The following is a 19,009-nucleotide window of genomic DNA, read 5'->3' as shown; positions in this document are numbered from 1 at the left end:
ACACATATATGTATATATATATATATATATATATATATGTATATGTATATATATATATAAGCATGTATATAGTAGTGAGAGTAGAGATATGTCAGGGGCGCGAGATGGCCCCGCGTGAAGTAGAGATAGAGATTTGATGCGCGCGCGGGAGGTTCATCGAGATACATGGGAGGTGCAGTGTTTGAATGCACGGGGCATTTTGACTGTGATAATACTTGCTTCTTGATCTCTGTCTGTCTGTCTCTCTCTCTTTCTGTCTGTTTCAGTCGCCGCCGCGTGTCTCGTCTGCCGTGTGCCTGCCGTGTGCGCTTTCTCCTCCTTCCGCGTGAGAGCTTTCCCACCGATCTCGACCTTTCCTCCCTCCGCGTCGCGCCGTCCCGTGATGATTCTTCCGACCCTGTCACCCTCTCTCTCGCCCTCTCTCACTCTCTCTCACTCTCTCTCTTTCTCTCTTTCCTTCTCTCTATCCTTCTCCGCACTTATCCTCTTCTTTCTCTCCGCCTTCGCCGATCTGTCACCTTTGGCGCACCTTTTGCGGCTCGTCGCAGGAAGGAAGGAAGGAAGGAAGGAAGGATGTGTCCTTTGATGTCCTTCGCCCTCCGCTCTTTTTTTTCCCTCCTCGACCGTTCCGCCCTTCTCTTAGCGGACACCCGAGTTTCTGGCTGACGTCCGGCGACGTTCGTGCATCACGCTCGGTCCTCCTCTCCCTCGTCAATCGACGCGCGCCACGAAAAGAGCTATGTCTGTCCCGACGACGTAGCAACACCCCGTGCAATCATACCACGTACGACGTCGTCCGCTCACACACGACAGGGCGCGATTCATTCACTGACATTTTCGCCGCTCTCTCTCGCACCCTCCGCTTCCGTATGGTTCATATGGGCGTGTGATGCCGTGCGCGCGCGCGCGGGTCGAGTATGCGTGTCCGTCGACAGTTGTTGCCTTCTCTCTCGCTCTGTCTGTCTCCGCGAGGCTGGATGCGTACACCGAGCGTCGAAAGCGCGATTGGAGTCGATCGGAGAGGACACTTGCTTCGGGTCGTCGCGACGATTCCGCTCCTCGATTGGGGGGGTTTTACGCTCCCTCCGTCGTTACCGTCGCTCTCTTTCTCGCTCTCTGCTCTCCCCCCGCCCTCCTCTCGCCTCTAGCTCCAGTCTTGCACGATGCAAAGTCGGAGATCCGCGGTTCCCCGACTATAATCGCCGCGCGCGCGGCGATATTTCAAAGGTTAAAGGCTGTTTCCCGCGGTTGCCCGACTTGCCGTGCTGACGTCGCCGATCTCGACCGGCCGCGCCGGTGTTCCATTGAGCGACGAGGAACCTTCCCTCTCTCTCTCTCTTGCCTTCTCCCTCGCTCCGTCTCCCACGATGCGTACTCTCTCTCGACCTAGGTTTGTCGCGCGACAGCACCCCTTCTCGCTACTGCACCCTCGCTGCAAACGCCGCCGCTGTCGTCGTCGTCGTCGTCGTTGTCGTCGTCGTCGTCGTCGTCGTCGTCGTCGTCGTCGTCGTCGTCGTCGTTGTCGTCGTCGACGCGGAGATACACGATACTCGCGAGCCGTTGCCTTCTCTCACGCGGGAGGGACTTTTTCGGACTGACGGGATGCGACGACGGACACGAATGACGGTGAGGAGAGGTTTGCGGCCGTGGATGTGGTTGCTTTGTTGGTCGAAGGTCGAGGGATGTGGAGGATCGAAGGGTTGGGACGGTGGGTTAGCTTCGGTGAGTGAGCTGCCTGGCGCCCTCACCAGAACTAACTCCCACGCTGCGCGACGAGGGCCGGCGCTTTTAATACAACGCGCATTCTCTCCCCGGTGCTCGTTTTCACCCCTCTTCCGCGGACTCCGGTAGCGACGGAGTAGTAGCCTCCGTCTCTCTCTCTCGATCTCGAGCCGTCTCTCCCTTTCTCGGCTTTCGTTCTCTCGCCACCACCCCGGCTGACGCGCCCATGAACGGATTAAAGCTGCTGCGGAGCCCTAAGCAATCCCGGACATCATCCACGCTTGGCGACATTACATGACGTTTCACGGCGATACGGTCAAAGGTGATGTGGCACCGCCGACGAGTGCCACCATCCTGTCGTTAGCCGACGATTCACGTGCGATACGTTACGTTAGGTTCTACGTGACTTTTAGCCGTTCGAGAGACTACCCCTAGCTCGACGAGGGAGACGCGAAGCACGTATATGGCATAAAGAAGGAGTCTGCTTCGACGACGATGCGATATTTCGGCGGATCGCTCGGCTTCGTCAACTAAGCGCGGAGATCGCGAAGTTAGGGTCTAGGATCCCGGCGCGACCTTCGCATTATTAACCTGGTGAAATCCATCCCTACCCTACGTTTTCAACCCGCCGCGGCTGATGCCGTGCGCACCTAATCCACCGTATCCGCCCTATTTCTATCTCTTCCTTTTACGTAGCCATCACCTGACGCACGTTCTTTCGATCACTATTCGGCCACGCATGTCGTAGGGTCCCCGATGCGGCTGCGGCACTTCGTGGGAGTATTTGCGGATGACGTTAGTCTGCCTCAACATTCCCCGAAAGGCACATGTGTAATTGGCCACTGTTTAAATTGTTCTCGGGTACTACGGTAGTTCCGGCGCTTCGGCGTTTTCATTAATTAGTTGTCAGTTTTATTCATCTAATGTCCCTCTTGCTTTGTTAGCTAATGGATTCACCCGCACAGCAGGTGTTAGCTACCGTAAATCAACGTTCGTGACATAAAGTTGCGCGATCATACGTTCATTTTGGAGGATGTTTTGTACCTATTTTCAAAATATTGAGAATTTAATGAAAATTGTACAGAATGTCCTTACATATGTTTAGAATCTTTGGTACAATTTTTAAATCGATTCACTAAAGCGTTTACAAATTTTAAGGATTTTAATTCGCACCGAATTAACATGTGTTCTTATGGGAAACGTATAACCACGTCGATTCAAATGACAGAAACACATGGAAATAATATTCAGAATTTGTTTAAAATTTGCAAAAGTTTAGATACGGAGAAAATATTTGGTCAAATAATATTGTACGAGTACTAACTGGTTATAAAGATATTAAATATAATTCAATGAAGTTAGCCATGTATCTGTCACAAGGCGAAATTCTCTGCAAAAAGTTAATCATTTCGATTAACAAAATTTGAAATATTTTAGTAAAAACGCAATAAATATTAAAAAATACATCTCTGCACTGTAGTTAAGATCAAATTGTAATATTCCACACAATTTCTCATGCTCAAAATACACCAAAAAGTGGATATATATTCGTCAATATTGATCTTCAGCTACTTTTTGATGGGATTGTACATACAAAAAATCCTTAAGGATGTTTTTTACCTATTTTCAAAATATTGATAATTTAATGAAAATTGTACAGAATGTCCTTACATATGTTTAGAATCTTCGGTACAATTTTTAAATCGATTCACTAAAGCGTTCACAAGTCTTAAGGATTTTAATTCGCACCGAATTAACATGTGTTCTTATGGGAAACGTATAATCACGTCGATTCAAATGACAGAAACACATGGAAATAATATTCAGAATTTGTTTAAAATTTGCAAAAGTTTAGATACGGAGAAAATATTTGGTCAAATAATATTGTACGAGTACTAACTGGTTATAAAGATATTAAATATAATTCAATGAAGTTAGCCATGTATCTGTCACAAGGCGAAATTCTCTGCAAAAAGTTAATCATTTCGATTAACAAAATTTGAAATATTTTAGTAAAAACGCAATAAATATTAAAAAATACATCTCTGCACTGTAGTTAAGATCAAATTGTAATATTCCACACAATTTCTCATGCTCAAAATACACCAAAAAGTGGATATATATTCGTCAATATTGATCTTCAGCTACTTTTTGATGGGATTGTACATACAAAAAATCCTTAAGGATGTTTTTTACCTATTTTCAAAATATTGATAATTTAATGAAAATTGTACAGAATGTCCTTACATATGTTTAGAATCTTCGGTACAATTTTTAAATCGATTCACTAAAGCGTTCACAAGTTTTAAGGATTTTAATTCGCACCGAATTAACATGTGTTCTTATGGGAAACGTATAATCACGTCGATTCAAATGACAGAAACACATGGAAATAATATTCAGAATTTGTTTAAAATTTGCAAAAGTTTAGATACGGAGAAAATATTTGGTCAAATAATATTGTACGAGTACTAACTGGTTATAAAGATATTAAATATAATTCAATGAAGTTAGCCATGTATCTGTCACAAGGCGAAATTCTCTGCAAAAAGTTAATCATTTCGATTAACAAAATTTGAAATATTTTAGTAAAAACGCAATAAATATTAAAAAATACATCTCTGCACTGTAGCTAAGCTCAAATTGTAATATTCCACACAATTTCTCATGCTCAAAATACACCAAAAAGTGGATATATATTCGTCAATATTGATCTTCAGCTACTTTTTGATGGGATTGTACATACAAAAAATCCTTAAGGATGTTTTTTACCTATTTTCAAAATATTGATAATTTAATGAAAATTGTACAGAATGTCCTTACATATGTTTAGAATCTTCGGTACAATTTTTAAATCGATTCACTAAAGCGTTCACAAGTCTTAAGGATTTTAATTCGCACCGAATTAACATGTGTTCTTATGGGAAACGTATAATCATGTCGATTCAAATGACAAAAACACATGGAAATAATATTCAGAATTTGTTGAAAATTTGCAAAAGTTTAGATACAGAGAAAATATTTGGTCAAATAATATTGTACAAGTACTAACTGGTTAAAAAGATATTAAATATAATTCAATGTTATGGGAAATACCAAACATCCTTAAACTTGGAATTCTCGAAAATCATACATGGCGATTATTTTAATTTCGTCATTAAAATGTATGATTTCACTCGATTAAATGTAATATACCTTATGATGACTAAATTTTTAATTGAGACTTGAAATATACATTTTTAATTGAGATATAAAATATATTGGATAATATATGTAATTGAAATATAAAATATATTGAGATAAATTAAATTTAAATTGCGTAATAATATTTTATCGTGATTCTAACGACTTGAAGAGCCGAAAGTGAAAAGAGTTCATTTAATTTTCAATTAGCCTGTTAAAAACTATCGATGTATAAACAACCGCTGCTCTTTCTCTCTTAACATGTACTCTTAGCAAGAGATATTTATAATTTAAAACGATAGCGGTAGTTCTCCCTAGTGCTCTCTATGTATGAAAAATGCAGAAACGAAATTTTTAGCACCTGCCGGACAACGTCGACTTCTTATTTACATATCTCTCTTTATTCCCGTCGTATCGATTCAAAGTTCATTTATTTATAACTGATTTCGCATGTTAACGAATGGTTCGTCGTACGTTGAAATAAGTAATTATAGCGATTTACGTCCGTTGATCGAAAATAGACCAAGTCCAACTGAAAATGTAATAATTCCTTCCTCAAATTGCATCGAACGAATCACCCTGCAATTGTCATCTTTCTTCAAGAAGGATATAAAGATTACGTTATTATCGTTCTAAATACGAGTTGGATTAAATGTACGAAGGCTGGAGAAGCGAAGATGGAGAAAAATGACTATTATTTACACATGCGCATATAATGAGTTTGCATCGCTAATGATATGAACCTTACACTCGATTCTTTACGACACGGTCTTTTAATTGCATTAGCCAAGTTGATATGTTCTCGATAACTTTTAATGAGATACACTCGCCTACCGAATCTCTCCGGGGACTCAAATGCCGCAAATAGTAAAACTCGAATATAAGCGCAATATTCCACGAATGAAATACACATATACAGGGTGATTCATTCTAATTTTATTAACAGGCAAATATTTTGAAAAATATACGAAAAAATGTTTCAGACAAAAGTTATATGGTTTTAAAGGAGACATAAGATGGTGTCATTAATTTGACCTTAAATAGTTACTTGAAAGTCACGTGAAAGTTACCCTAAATTTTTTAAACGGAATATTTTTTATTATATATTCTTATAGCTTATCTCGAGAGTTTTTCAAAACACTATAATTAAGTTAGTTTTCATTAAGTACTTTCTGTGTTATAAGACTTGAAATCATTTCTTAATTTTACATGAACTGTAAAATATCTTGTAAAATATTCATTTTTCGATTATCTTACCGTAATACTTTTATGTATAAAATAATGAGAGGAATTAATTGGTGTAAGGAAAACACATAGTTGTTTCGAAAAAAAATATGTAATTTGCAATTAACAATTACATATTTTTTCTTTAAAATGAATCACCCTGTATACACAATGCACACACTTTTGTTTCAAATGAATATTTTTCGCGAACGCATACGTGTGCGTCTAAAATTAAATTTAAGAGAAGTTTAAGCAAAAATTGCTTTGGGACGCGCAATTGTTGATGTACGACGAAACATACGTTGTTTATCCGACAAAAAGGTACAACAATAGTAGAATCATTGGCACAATACAATAGTCTGGTATTCTTTTTTTCGCGTATATGAGTGCGACTATCGAGATGGCGGTAAAACGCTGAATAACAATTAATCATCGTTCTTTCGGATGCATGTTTACAGCAAACAAATGCTGGTGCATCAAACTTTGGTGCTACTGTTCAATTTCTTTTTTTGCTTTTAGTATAATAAGTGATATGAAATGCGTTCTTGCGGCGAGAAAAATATGAAGTCTAGTTAAACTCGAGAGATTACTAATATAATGAATGCGTAACACATTAAACATATTCCCTGCAGATATGCGGTAATATAATTATTTCAAATGCGGTAATATAATTATATAATTATTTCAAAAGATAATGATACGTTGATGAGAATTTTAATTATTATTTGTTAATAAATCAGAAACGTTTTACACTGAAGCTGAATGATTATTAATATCTTGTAAAGATTTATATAAAAGAGATATGTAGTTACTTTAACATTTTTCTTTCATTGCTATTAATACACTTATCTCATAAATCAATAGCAAAGTATAAATTCTTGATTGATAAATATTTAATGAATCGAGCAACAGAAAAAAAATAATATGTACATTTTTATTTAACAAGACGATCATATTATTTGTTATTCGATATTTCTTGTATTTATTTGAGTAAATTGAAGGTTTGAAAAAACATTGCGTGTGCTGGTAAAAGTTTTTGAGCAAACTCGTTGAAAACCAACGATCAAAGTCAAACTTTCCTATCAAAGTTCTACCGCTAGCTTTTCGCTCGTTCCTGATCACGTATTCGCCATTCGAGCATACAAGTGCATACATGGTTGCGTACCAATAGAGCATAAACTTTGCTCGAGAACAATGATAGAAGCGGTAGATTACATCGTGCTCGTTGGCCCGATAGTTCCAGCATTGATACCTAAAGTTCACGTAATCAAAATGCCTGTATTCCATCAGTGAAATCTGTGCTTTTTACGTTTTATCGCTTTAAAAAAAATTAATAATGATTCAAAGCTATCTAGTTTCTGTGCAATCTTAAAATATAAAAATATATAAAAAATTTCATAATATGACATAATATTTCATAATATGGAGTTTAAATTACACTAATTACGATGTTTATTAAAATATGTTATTGAATGTAACACAATCTCTCTTTAGAAAAAAATATATGCTAAATATAATTAATTTTTTTCGACTTAATCTCAAAAAATCGAAATTAAACAGAGTTTAACAGAGATTAATAGAGTTCATTGTCGGAGAGATAAAGCTTTCCTTATCTACAGACTCGAAAGCCGATATACATATAAAATAGCATAGAAGCTTTACTAAAATATATATTTCGTTTTCAGCATTAAATTTACATACATCATTTTTTGTATTTATTATTTTTGTTATATTATTATGTTTTAATTCTATATTTTATACGTAGTTTTTCTAAGTTACACGTGTTAAAAAATTATGATATACTACACGTGCTTTTCATTTACAAGTGGATGAAAAAAAAATATAATTCAAATTGCTAGTAAAATATAATTATTCGTATAAAATATATCTTCACGTGTGCGAATTATATAAAAGTTATGAATTAATTACTTTGATTTGATGTCGCATATATAATGTACCAGGATTATAAAATATGGCAAGCTATATAAATTGAATATTGTAATAATAAAATTAATATTGACTTTTAATTAACAATAATTTTATCAAAGGTCATATTATTTGACGCGAAATTTTCAGTTATTAAAAATAAATAGTTTAGAAATTAAATTTCCGCTTTAAGATAAAATTATATTAAAATTAATTGAAAGACAAAGTTTCGTTATGTATCTCGAGGTACTAAAAATGTCAAACTTTTAGATAGCGTTAAACTTTCGTAATCGCTAATATGTCATAGAACCAAAACATCCTGCTCAGAATTCGAACTGTCTTAGCTTTACTTACTATTTTAATCTGTATCTCTCTCTTTCGTATATTGCTGTCTTTTTTCTTGATTCATGTGTGATATTATAGACTAAACAGCTATCTTTTAAGAGTATTCAAATGTGTGTGCAGAATTGATATTTTGAATTGATTTTTGTCATTTTAGACGATTTTTAAAAAGTCTATATATTTTTAAATTTATAAAGTATATATTTTAATTGTCATTGTAAAATATTGTAAAGTAATTTTTTAAATTTCAAACATTTTTCAAGATTTAAAAGATAAGAAAAAGAGCACGTAAGCGATTTGAATTTTCATCGCGTTCTTCATTATCGTGTATGTAAAATTTTTATTTGCTTTTCTAGCATCATTTACGATAACGTAAGCAAATTATATGATATAATTCTTAGTTCTTCTCATTTCTGTGAAATAGATGTTTGTTTCATTATCTTATCTTATCTCTATCTAGTAGCTATAGAAAAATTTCACCATTTTTTAAAAGTGCTTTTTCATTAGATATTTGTATCATAGTACATATTTGCATCATGTATAATAAAAAATGGTAACAGTTTTCTGTGGCTGCTAAGCAATAATCAATATTTATTATTTTTAGTCATCATCGAAGCGACCGAGTGACTTACATATTTTGATCTGCGAAAAGTATAAGGAACAAAAATGTAATTTTTGAAATTGTTTCGAATATTAGAAAATATTTTTGAATTATAAAAATATTTAAAAGTCATATGCACTCTATACTAGGTGTTTTCATCAAATAATTTAATCGAAATGAAAATATCTCATGTATGTGAAAAAAACAAATGTCATAAATCTAATGCTGCGGAAACAACTAGAAGTGATTTCCGTTTCATGATAAAGTCAAGCTAACTGACATCCAAGATAAACAACGTTGGAAATTTTTCCGGATCCGTCCACAAAATTTTATAACATCCACATGCGATATTTAAATTTTTCCAAGTATCTGAAGAAAACATAATTCGATGTTATTTAAGCTTTGTATAAAAATGTTTCATATAAAGCTTTGCAAATTATTTAAAATAATTATTTAAATTATTTAAAATAACGATACAATTTTTGTTGCATATATTTTAAGATTTTTCTATTTTAAGATTATTGAAGTTTTTTTTATATGTAACATGTACATAATGAAACATTACTATTGAACTCTCGAAAAGGATAAAAAAGAATCTTTATTCTTTTTTAAATGAAACCATACGAATTTATAATATATCGATTATCCTAGTTACCCTGCATATAAAAATATTTAAGTAAAATTAAAACTAATTATTGAAAAATCAATAGTTTACGAGATGTTATATAAGAGTTCAGTAGTCATATTTCATGTGTCACATAAATTTTAGGACACCGAAAAAAAGACATTTTTACATTAAATGGATAAAAAAAACCTGTAATGCTTTATATGAACTACTTTATATTATGCTTAAAATGATTTGAAATAAATTGTATTATGCTTAAAATAGTTTAAAATAAATTTAAGCTTCTTTAAATCTCTATTGATTTATTAAATAATAATTTGAATACTGAATAATTAAGTAATGTAATTGTGATATTTTCATCATTTGGATCTCTGATATTACATGTAATTATAATACAACTAAATGGCAGGTATACGCTTGAATATCACAAGTTCAGACTAAAATGATTAAATGAAAAATTTGTAAACAAAAATTGTTGGCTGTTAAATTCAATATTATTTAATGAAAATTTATTGAGCGATGTTATGAATCACTAGTTATGTTGATCAATAGCAATATGCTGATCTAATATTTTCATATAAAACTGAGCTAAAGCGCAAACGAAGGCAAAAAGTTATTTTTAAAAAATAAGATTTAAAAAAATAAGTTGTTTATCTTAATTAATTTAATGCGATGACATGTATATATGTATCAAAATATATTCTAATATGCTAAAATATGAATTACGCAAAATTATGTTTAAGTTATAACTAAAAAATAGCTATCTTTTTATTGTTACTTAAAAATGTATAAGTAAAAAGTAGTATATTTGTCAAGAACAATTGTTAAATATTCCATCTCTTGAAATTCTTGCATGTACAGTCAGGGACAAAATCATTTGAGGGCAATTGTCGTACAAATATAGTACAGTTAAAACATGATTATCGTAAATTTTTAATATTAGTGTATGTGCTGCATCTTACTTCAAGAAATGAGCGATAAGTAGCGATAGTAGGTTATATCAGTATTTATAAAAAAATATATAATATTATATAATGAATTAGCTCTAAAGTTGCATTCTGACATAAACTATATTATGTTTAAAGACTTAATCAAGTGTGTGTGTATATGTGTGTGTGTGTGTGTGTGTGTGTGTGTGTGTGTGACTTTAGATTACTTACATATCTAAAAACATTATTCTCTTTATATAATCAGTTAAAAAGATTTGGTTTATAGTTTCTATTTGTGCTTTTAACAAATAAAATCTCAGTTGTATATGATTTATGAAATATAAAATATTAAATGTCACAAATCTATTTGATTAGCTGTTACGCAAACCATTCATAACTCCTTTCATAAAAGGAAGCATTTATATTTTACTAGAAATTACATTAAAATATTACTTTTGTTTTAGTGTAAAAAAATAATACATAATAAACGAAAATAATTCAAATTGTTGATAGGGAAAAAAGTTTACAAACAATAAAAATTATACAGCAATTATCGATGCTTTATTTCAATATACACAATTTGAATAAAATCAGTAATATAAGGAAGATATGTATTTAATATCATAAGAGAAAATTTAAAAGAATCCGAAACTAGTGGATGTAACTGAAAATGGATCGCTCTAATGATTTCAACAAATAAATAAATCTCGATGATATAAACAAATCACACTGCTTTCATAATTTTCTATTGTAATTTCTGAAAAATAAGAAAGGGATGCGATGCGAGCAACGAAATTTCTTTAGTAGTTAAACTAGAATACGAAGGACCGGGATATTTTATAAGGGACAAGAGCGATGGCGCGCATATGTTTCAACATATGGGCAGCAAGGAAAACTAAAATTTTCCCAAGAGTCGTAAATGAGTCGTAAAAGTCTTGAATTAATGAACGCAGATTCCTGACAGGACGAGGAATTCGTGATTCTTAAATAAAGAAGAGCTTATTGTTAGACAAAAGAATATACGTAATAATATATGTAAATGTATGTATGTGTAAATATATATATATATATATATATATATATATATATATATGTAATATGTGTTCAAATTTTGTTTTCAAGAATAAAATCTCAGTTGTATATGATTTATGAAATATAAAATATTAAATGTCACAAATCTACTTGATTAGCTGTTACGCAAACCGTTCATAACTCCTTTCATAAAAGGAAGTATTTATATTTTACTAGAAATTACATTATTAAAAAATACGAAATTATTATTAAAATCATTATTAAAAAATACGAAAAAAGCTATCTTCAATATTTCATAAATATGAGTCACAGAAAATAATTGGTAGCGAGAAGCGAGAATCGGTCTCTTGATAAAACATGCTTTTTGGAAGGATAGTTATCGGGATGGTCAATGTCCGTTTTACAAGCTCTATTCTTTACCACCAAGGAAAATGTCGATAAGCCGTTTTCACTAATCATCTCTCCTTTTCCTTCTCGGCCGGGGGTGTACGGATAAATCTCTTTTTTTATCTCGCACGTATCGCGGGGCCCACATGACACATACGTATGAAAACGGACCGATGTGCATAGGGTAGGATTGTTGGACACAAGCGGGTGGGGAGCGATGAGAGCATAAAAGCACGGACGTAGAAAAGCGCGGACGCTTTTGTCGCGTTCGCCCGTGGCCGCCGATCGTGTCATCACTGATTGTGCGAGAAAGTAGTGCTAAAAGCAATAGCTTGCGGTTCTCGGGCAAAAGGAAGCCATGGGGCTCGCGAGGACGGCCGTCTTCGCTGGTTGCCTCCTGTTTCTGACGGTCGACGCCTTGGGCGGTGAGTAAAGCACCACGTCGCTTTCATCCCTTTCTGCAGAGCAGTCTGTGCTTCAATTTAATCTCTAAAGAAAAGATGGCCGTTGCAAACCATTTCCTCTCTTCTCTATTCTTAGATAATTCTTAGATAATTACGAAAGTGCGAAAATGATAGGAAAGCGGGGCGATTCATTTGTCAGAAAATTTGCTTAGAATAGATCGAGAGAGCTAGATAAATATATCAAAGAGAATCCTTTTATACGTATATATAGATGTCGATGCAGGAGTACTTTTAGAATCCGCTAATGAAAAAGTTCTTAATTCTAGAATTGCAACTTTATATTTGTATGTATCGATACGAAAGAGGAATCGGAATAACCGATATCGTTCCAACCAAAGGAAAAAGAATGGATTTGCTTCTTTCAAGCAATCTCCCAATTCCGAAGATGATTAATTCGCGATTAAGAATAAAATTTTTGAAATACTATTATATAATTAATGCGATATTTGAAGAAAAAATATGTAATTAATGAAAAATGGCATCGCAAATTTTTATTTTATTCTATTATCAATTTTTTTGCGTTTGGAGAATACCAGCACATTATCTTTATAATTATTATTTGAGTTATTAAAGTTTATAACGTAATTATAGTTAAATTTTTGATATTTTCAAAAAAGCTGATAAAAAAAGTTGCAATAAATTTGCGATAATTGTGCCCCGATCCTAGTATATAAAGCTGAAAGGTCTAAACGATGTTCGTGTAGACCTTTCGAGAAGACCGGATGGATTTCCATGAGTTTAAATTTTTCTATCAAGTTAAAGATTAATTTAACGCGAGTTGATAGAAAAGGTCAACGCGCTCAGCGCGGTCAGGTTTGAATATCATAAGGTTATTTGTTGTGTCAAGGATAAAGATTATCGTCGCAAATGGATGTTGAAATTGGTAATATTTTCGTGAGAGCGATAGGATCCCGAGAGATTAGCAGAATTTTATCCGGCGATTGTTACACTTGCCATGATTAGCATAATAAACTAAAAATATCCAAACCTTTCTCTCTTGCAATACTGTAGTTAAGCCGGGATTTACGAAGAAATAATCTTCGATATAGCTATCTTGAAGAGATTCATCTTAAGCTTCTTCGTAATAACGAGAGAAAAGTTTTCAACTTCCTTTACAAATCTTTCTTTATCTTTCTAGTCACCTTTGCTCCTGCAGCGATGATTCAGCTTTCGATATAAAATTTATCTACGTTTCCGCTTTATGCGTGATGTATTTTCTCTCTCCTTCTCTCTTTTATATTACATTACATGTTATTTTAGAGTTTGATTTAATCGAAGTTGCAACTTTCCGTTTACTTATTTTATGTTATAAAGTATAAAACTTTTTATCGGCGTACGTTGGTATTTAATACTTTCTTATTACTAGGAGTTTAAAGAAAATTGTCTTTTAATTCAATTATACTGGAAGAAAATGTCGGATATCAATTTTTTTTATTAACAAAATCAAGTGAAAGAATGCTTTAGAAAAAGATTAAAACAGTTTGCAAACAAATAAAATATATACATATATACATGATAAGAGATGTAAAGTAACTGTAGAAAATTATTCGGGGATACGCAGAAAAATGTCAGTTTTTAAATTTTTCGCAAAATTACAATCAGATGTATAAAATGCATAAAAAAAAGATGCATAAAAAAAAGATGTATAAAAAAAAAATAAATAATGTAAAAAAATCTAGTGCACTTTTATCAATTCGTAAACATGTAGGCGTACCTACATGTGCATTGATTTGCAAATATATTTCCAATCGCATTTGAATAATGTACGAATGGAATTGAGTGTTTAAAGCTACTATTATCCAGAGAGTTGGCGATAAAAAATTATTTATTCTGCAATTATAATAGAGAAAGTCAATGTTTTTGCTTTCAAACGCAATGTGCGAGGAATTCTCTACCGTTTACTTGATAACCCTTTATCGTGCGTGCCTTCACATTTTTTGTCTTTGATTTGTACGTCAACGCATTGTTCAAGTCAATCATGAATAATCGAATATATAATTAGCACGTACTAGTACATGCGCGATATAAATAATCATTAGGATATATATTGGTCGCTCTTATAAAATATTATTAAGTATTAGCTGCAAGAACATTAAAAACTTATATTCTTCTATACATAATATGAAATTATGAAATAGAAAATCGTTTAGATACATTTCTTCCATTCTCCGATGCCAATAAATTATTAATGGAAAATTAACAAATTTAAAAAATAATAGGATTTATTAATCGATATCACTTGCGATAGATATAAAGAAATATATATGATTTCCTTATATCTATCGCAAATGATATCGATTAATAAATCCTATTATTTTTTAAACTTGTTAATTTTCCATTTCATAATTTCATATTACGCGTAAGTATATGATATCATTTGCGATAGATATAAAGAAATATATATGATTTCTTTTTTACAATAACAGAGCTGTTGAGAAAAACAAATAAATTGGAGAATTCAACGTGGTGCAGAGGTTTGCTTGCAGTTGTAAATGTAACAAATAGCTGTTTAAAGAGTTCGCGTATGGCGTATATCGGTGGACGGAACGAGGTCCGTATCATTGAAATGATTATAGGTCCCCCGTGTTTGACCGGACATTTGGTAAATTGATCTGACGTCCCTACATCCCAGTAAAATAGATCCGATCTGGCCGTTGCGACGTATAACAAACGTTCTTTCACCGGCGCATTTGAAAATACGTAAAGGGAACGCGCAAGCCATCGTTTCGCGTCGTTCGCCGCGGTTTACGCGAGCGAAATAGAATAAAGTACGATTGCAATCGTCGCGTTTTCTATTGGCGTCACGTTTTTCCAATTGCCTCGCAAAGCTGTGACCGTCGTAGCACCAGAAACATCGCCGGAAAATAGAGAAACAATCATCCAGAGAACGAGAGAAAGAGATGGATGGATTGTTTCATATGAATATCTCCCTTTAAGCGTAACATCTCTCGTTGTATCGAGAGAGTCGCTCAATGGCTATTGACAATGCATTAAAAATTCCGTGATAAATAATTACAATGGCGCAGTTGTATGCGAGAAACGCGAGGCGCGATTGTCGGGTTAAAAATACGAGCGAGAAGAATACGGGATCATCGAGGAGAAAGATCGACGTTTAAACGCGACGCATGAAATAATGCGAGAAAGATACGGCGTCCCTGAACATATGATGAAATATGAAAGTGTATACGTACAAAGCGTACGCGAGCACTACGCGAATTTGCATAATGCACGCGTTTAAGTGATACAACGAGAGCGGAGCACTCCTAATCGCGCCGAGCTTCGTCCAAGGGGACGAGCAACGCTCAGAAATTACAGTTGCAATTGCGTTAGATTACGGCAAAATTCCGGCGAGACTCTCTAAACGTACTGTACATTTCATGTTGCGCGCATTTGGTGACGTTGCTTTATTCAATTGATGAGATAATGTCTAAGGAGAATCACAATTATGTATTTCATCCACAAATTAGATCCCACGCGATCCTCTGTGTTGTAAATTTCAATTGATTCTATATCTCTTGATAAAAAATGGAAAATATGCTTTTTTCTTTAATTAATAAATAATTAATAATTAATAAATAATAAATAATTTAATAATTAGAAATTAATAAATAATTAATCAATAATTTAATAATTAGAAATTAATAAACAATTAATAAATAATAAATAATTTAATAATTAGAAATTTTGCTCAAGTAATTAAAAAATTAAAAGGAAAATGGCAAAGAGCCAACGCGTTTTTTGTTATTGTAATATGAATTTGTAATAAACTAATATTAAAAAAAAAAAAAGAAGTGTTGTTTCTTCTCTGCGCTTCAACTACCGCGCGTTGGCTCTCGTGTGCCATTTTTAAAAAATTTTTTTCCTAATCTTTGACATATTTTTAAGCATTTCAAATTGAAAAATCTCAATAGAGAAGATTCAATAATATCATTATGCGCGAAAATTATAAGATTTTGTTATTCTGTATCTAGAAATATATTGCTATTTATAGATATTCCTATTGTCGCTGAGAAAGCTCGTTTAAAGATTGCTCAAAGGATTCGCAGATAAAAAGTTTTTATATAGAAAAGCGGAAAATAGAAGGCAATTGAATGAAATAAAAGTGCTAATACAAATTCAAAGGAATCCCTTGGTCGTGCATTCTGCGAAGTCAAACAGATGAATTTCCGGTTGCGGTGACTGGGAATAACGAAGAGAAAATTCACTGCAGGAATATTTCAACGAACTCGTAGATTGCCGCTAAAGTGAGAACGATCAAGAGGAGGAAAATTGATCGCCGGGGTTCGCGGTATTGTTGTACAGAAACAATGTACACCTTTATCGAATAGATTCACCCTTCTTTTGGTCTATTCTCGAGACCAACACTCTCTCCCTCCTCCTCTTTTCACACGCGTTGTTCTTTATCTCTTTGTTATCCCTTTTGTCTCCATTGAAGAAACGCTACCCTCCTTCTCTTGTATCTCATCTATATCTCTTTCTCTTCATTTATTCGGTTACTCTGTTATTTCATCTTCTCTATATTTTTCTTTCTTACATCACGTAAACAAAAAGCTCTTCGCCGTCACTTATATTATTTTTATAGAAAAAATTAATTACTATTATTTTATATATTATATTTTATATTTTATTATATTTTATTATTAATTTATTATTTTATTATTATTTTATTTTATTATTATTTCTAAATAAATTTATAAAGAATACGGCTCTATGTATTTCACAACATGATAATTATGAAACGAGCGATAAGAGCCTAAAAACGCGGATGGTAATGCGTAAATTTTTTTTTTCCAAACATTAATTGTTCGCGAAAAAATTTTTTTAAGACGTGCACAAGGCATTTATACATATACTTTACTTGGTGTAAAAACGGACAGGAGAAGTGTCGGTGTGGGGTTGAATAGACTCGGGTTCGATTCCCGATTCAGCGATTTCGCTCCGATATTTTTCCTGTCTACATCTCTTTAGGGAGGTAAAGAGAGTGTTACAGAAGTCTCAAACCAAGAGAATCTATAACTTGGCATATACACCAAGTAAAATATATGTATAAATGCCTTGTGAACGTCTTAAAAAAATTTTTTCGCGAACAATTAATGTTTGGAAAAAAAAAAAAATTTACGCATTACCATCCGCGTTTTTAGACTCTTATCGCTCGTTTCATAATTATCATGTTGTTTATTATTATTATTATATATTTTACTATTAATTTATTGTTTTATTATTATTTTATTTTATTTTATTATTATTTTTTTATATATTATATTTTACATTTTATTATTAATTTGCCTAGAAAAAAAAAAAAAAAAATATATATATATATATATATATATATATATATTTATATAATGTTTTATTGGAAACATTAGTAATGGAAGATTTCTAGTAATATCTCTCTATATTCACACATACTCATTACATATAAATTGGAAGGATTAGATTTAACTGCTTCCACTAACTAAGCTTCCACTTCCACTCTTGCTTCAACGAAAAATATTATCATATCTCGTAAACTTTGTAAGTCACTTTATAAGTCACTTTAATTTTGCATGTTTTCTATTGTTTGCATTTTTTTTGTTTGCTGAGAAAAGTTAATCTTTGTGCCGAGATGCAATCAATTATCTCTTCATCGAGTAAATACTTATGTAACTGGTGCACAAGTGCAAAGTACAAATTTTGATGCTTGCTTGTTTTTCATTTTAATTAATGTTTTGATGTGAATATTGAGTAACTTAGTTTATGGTCGGTTCGTATCTTACTGTGTGTAATGAGATTTATGTCTGTAAATCTATTTTTTCCCTAATCATCTAACTAGCTTATGCGTAGAATCATACAAGAAAAAAATTGAATAGTTGTGACTTCGTTGACTTGTCCAAAGGAAAGAGAGAAATATATTGAAAAATAATATTATAATATTTTTGTGTTTTCGTGATATACAGTTGCAGTTTGTGTGAACTTTAAACTTCTGTTATAACTTGGTGACATTCCATCATTTCGTTATATCATCGATCCAATAGCAGGTTTTATTTTAAAATAATACAAAAATTACATCACTAATAAAATGCGCGTTAATTGATTTTTAATGCACGATATAAACCATCTTATTTAAAATTAAAATTGATATTTTCTAAAAAAAAAACAATTTTTTTTGTGAAACACTCTCACACACACAATAATTATGTTTATCTATAATCGTGTTGTGCATCGTGTTTGCGCTCGCCTATGAATTTTGCCACCAATTTTTGCTATTTTTCTGAATGTCAGCAAGATAAAATGAAATGAGAGATAAGAATGCTTGTGCCAAGTGCACAGAAACAAATATCAATATCAAATACTTTTTAAGAATACTCGTTCACGTAATGTATAATTAATTTCATATACATTAATGATATAGAATATAATTAATTTAATATAATTGGAAAAATTTCACGGTAAAAGTTATACGTGATGCAATATGTAATGTAATTAATTCGATATAACTGGAATGTTTTTCATTTAAAATTTATAAAATTAACGTTTGAAGGATGTTTAATACGAAATGTATGTATAAAAGCGCAACCTAATGTGTAAGAGCAAC

The 19,009-nt window shown here is 32.9% G+C and overlaps 1 protein-coding gene across 1 annotated transcript in view; it reads left to right on the top strand.

The window, feature by feature from the left end:
• Positions 1-12,217: 12,217 nt before the first annotated feature.
• The window catches only part of LOC105249291 (apolipophorins), a 37,108-nt gene continuing 30,316 nt past the window's right edge, over positions 12,218-19,009 (top strand). Inside the window, exon 1 of the mRNA XM_011254630.3 lies at positions 12,218-12,396. Within this exon, the coding sequence (XP_011252932.2) occupies positions 12,330-12,396 (67 nt within the window). The 5' untranslated portion in view covers positions 12,218-12,329. The remainder of the gene's footprint in view (positions 12,397-19,009) is intronic.

This window comes from Camponotus floridanus, unplaced genomic scaffold (genome assembly GCF_003227725.1).
Source record: "Camponotus floridanus strain SB8 unplaced genomic scaffold, Cflo_v7.5 scaffold113, whole genome shotgun sequence".
Taxonomy (NCBI): domain Eukaryota; kingdom Metazoa; phylum Arthropoda; class Insecta; order Hymenoptera; family Formicidae; genus Camponotus; species Camponotus floridanus.
This window is presented reverse-complemented; position numbering and strand designations above follow the sequence as displayed.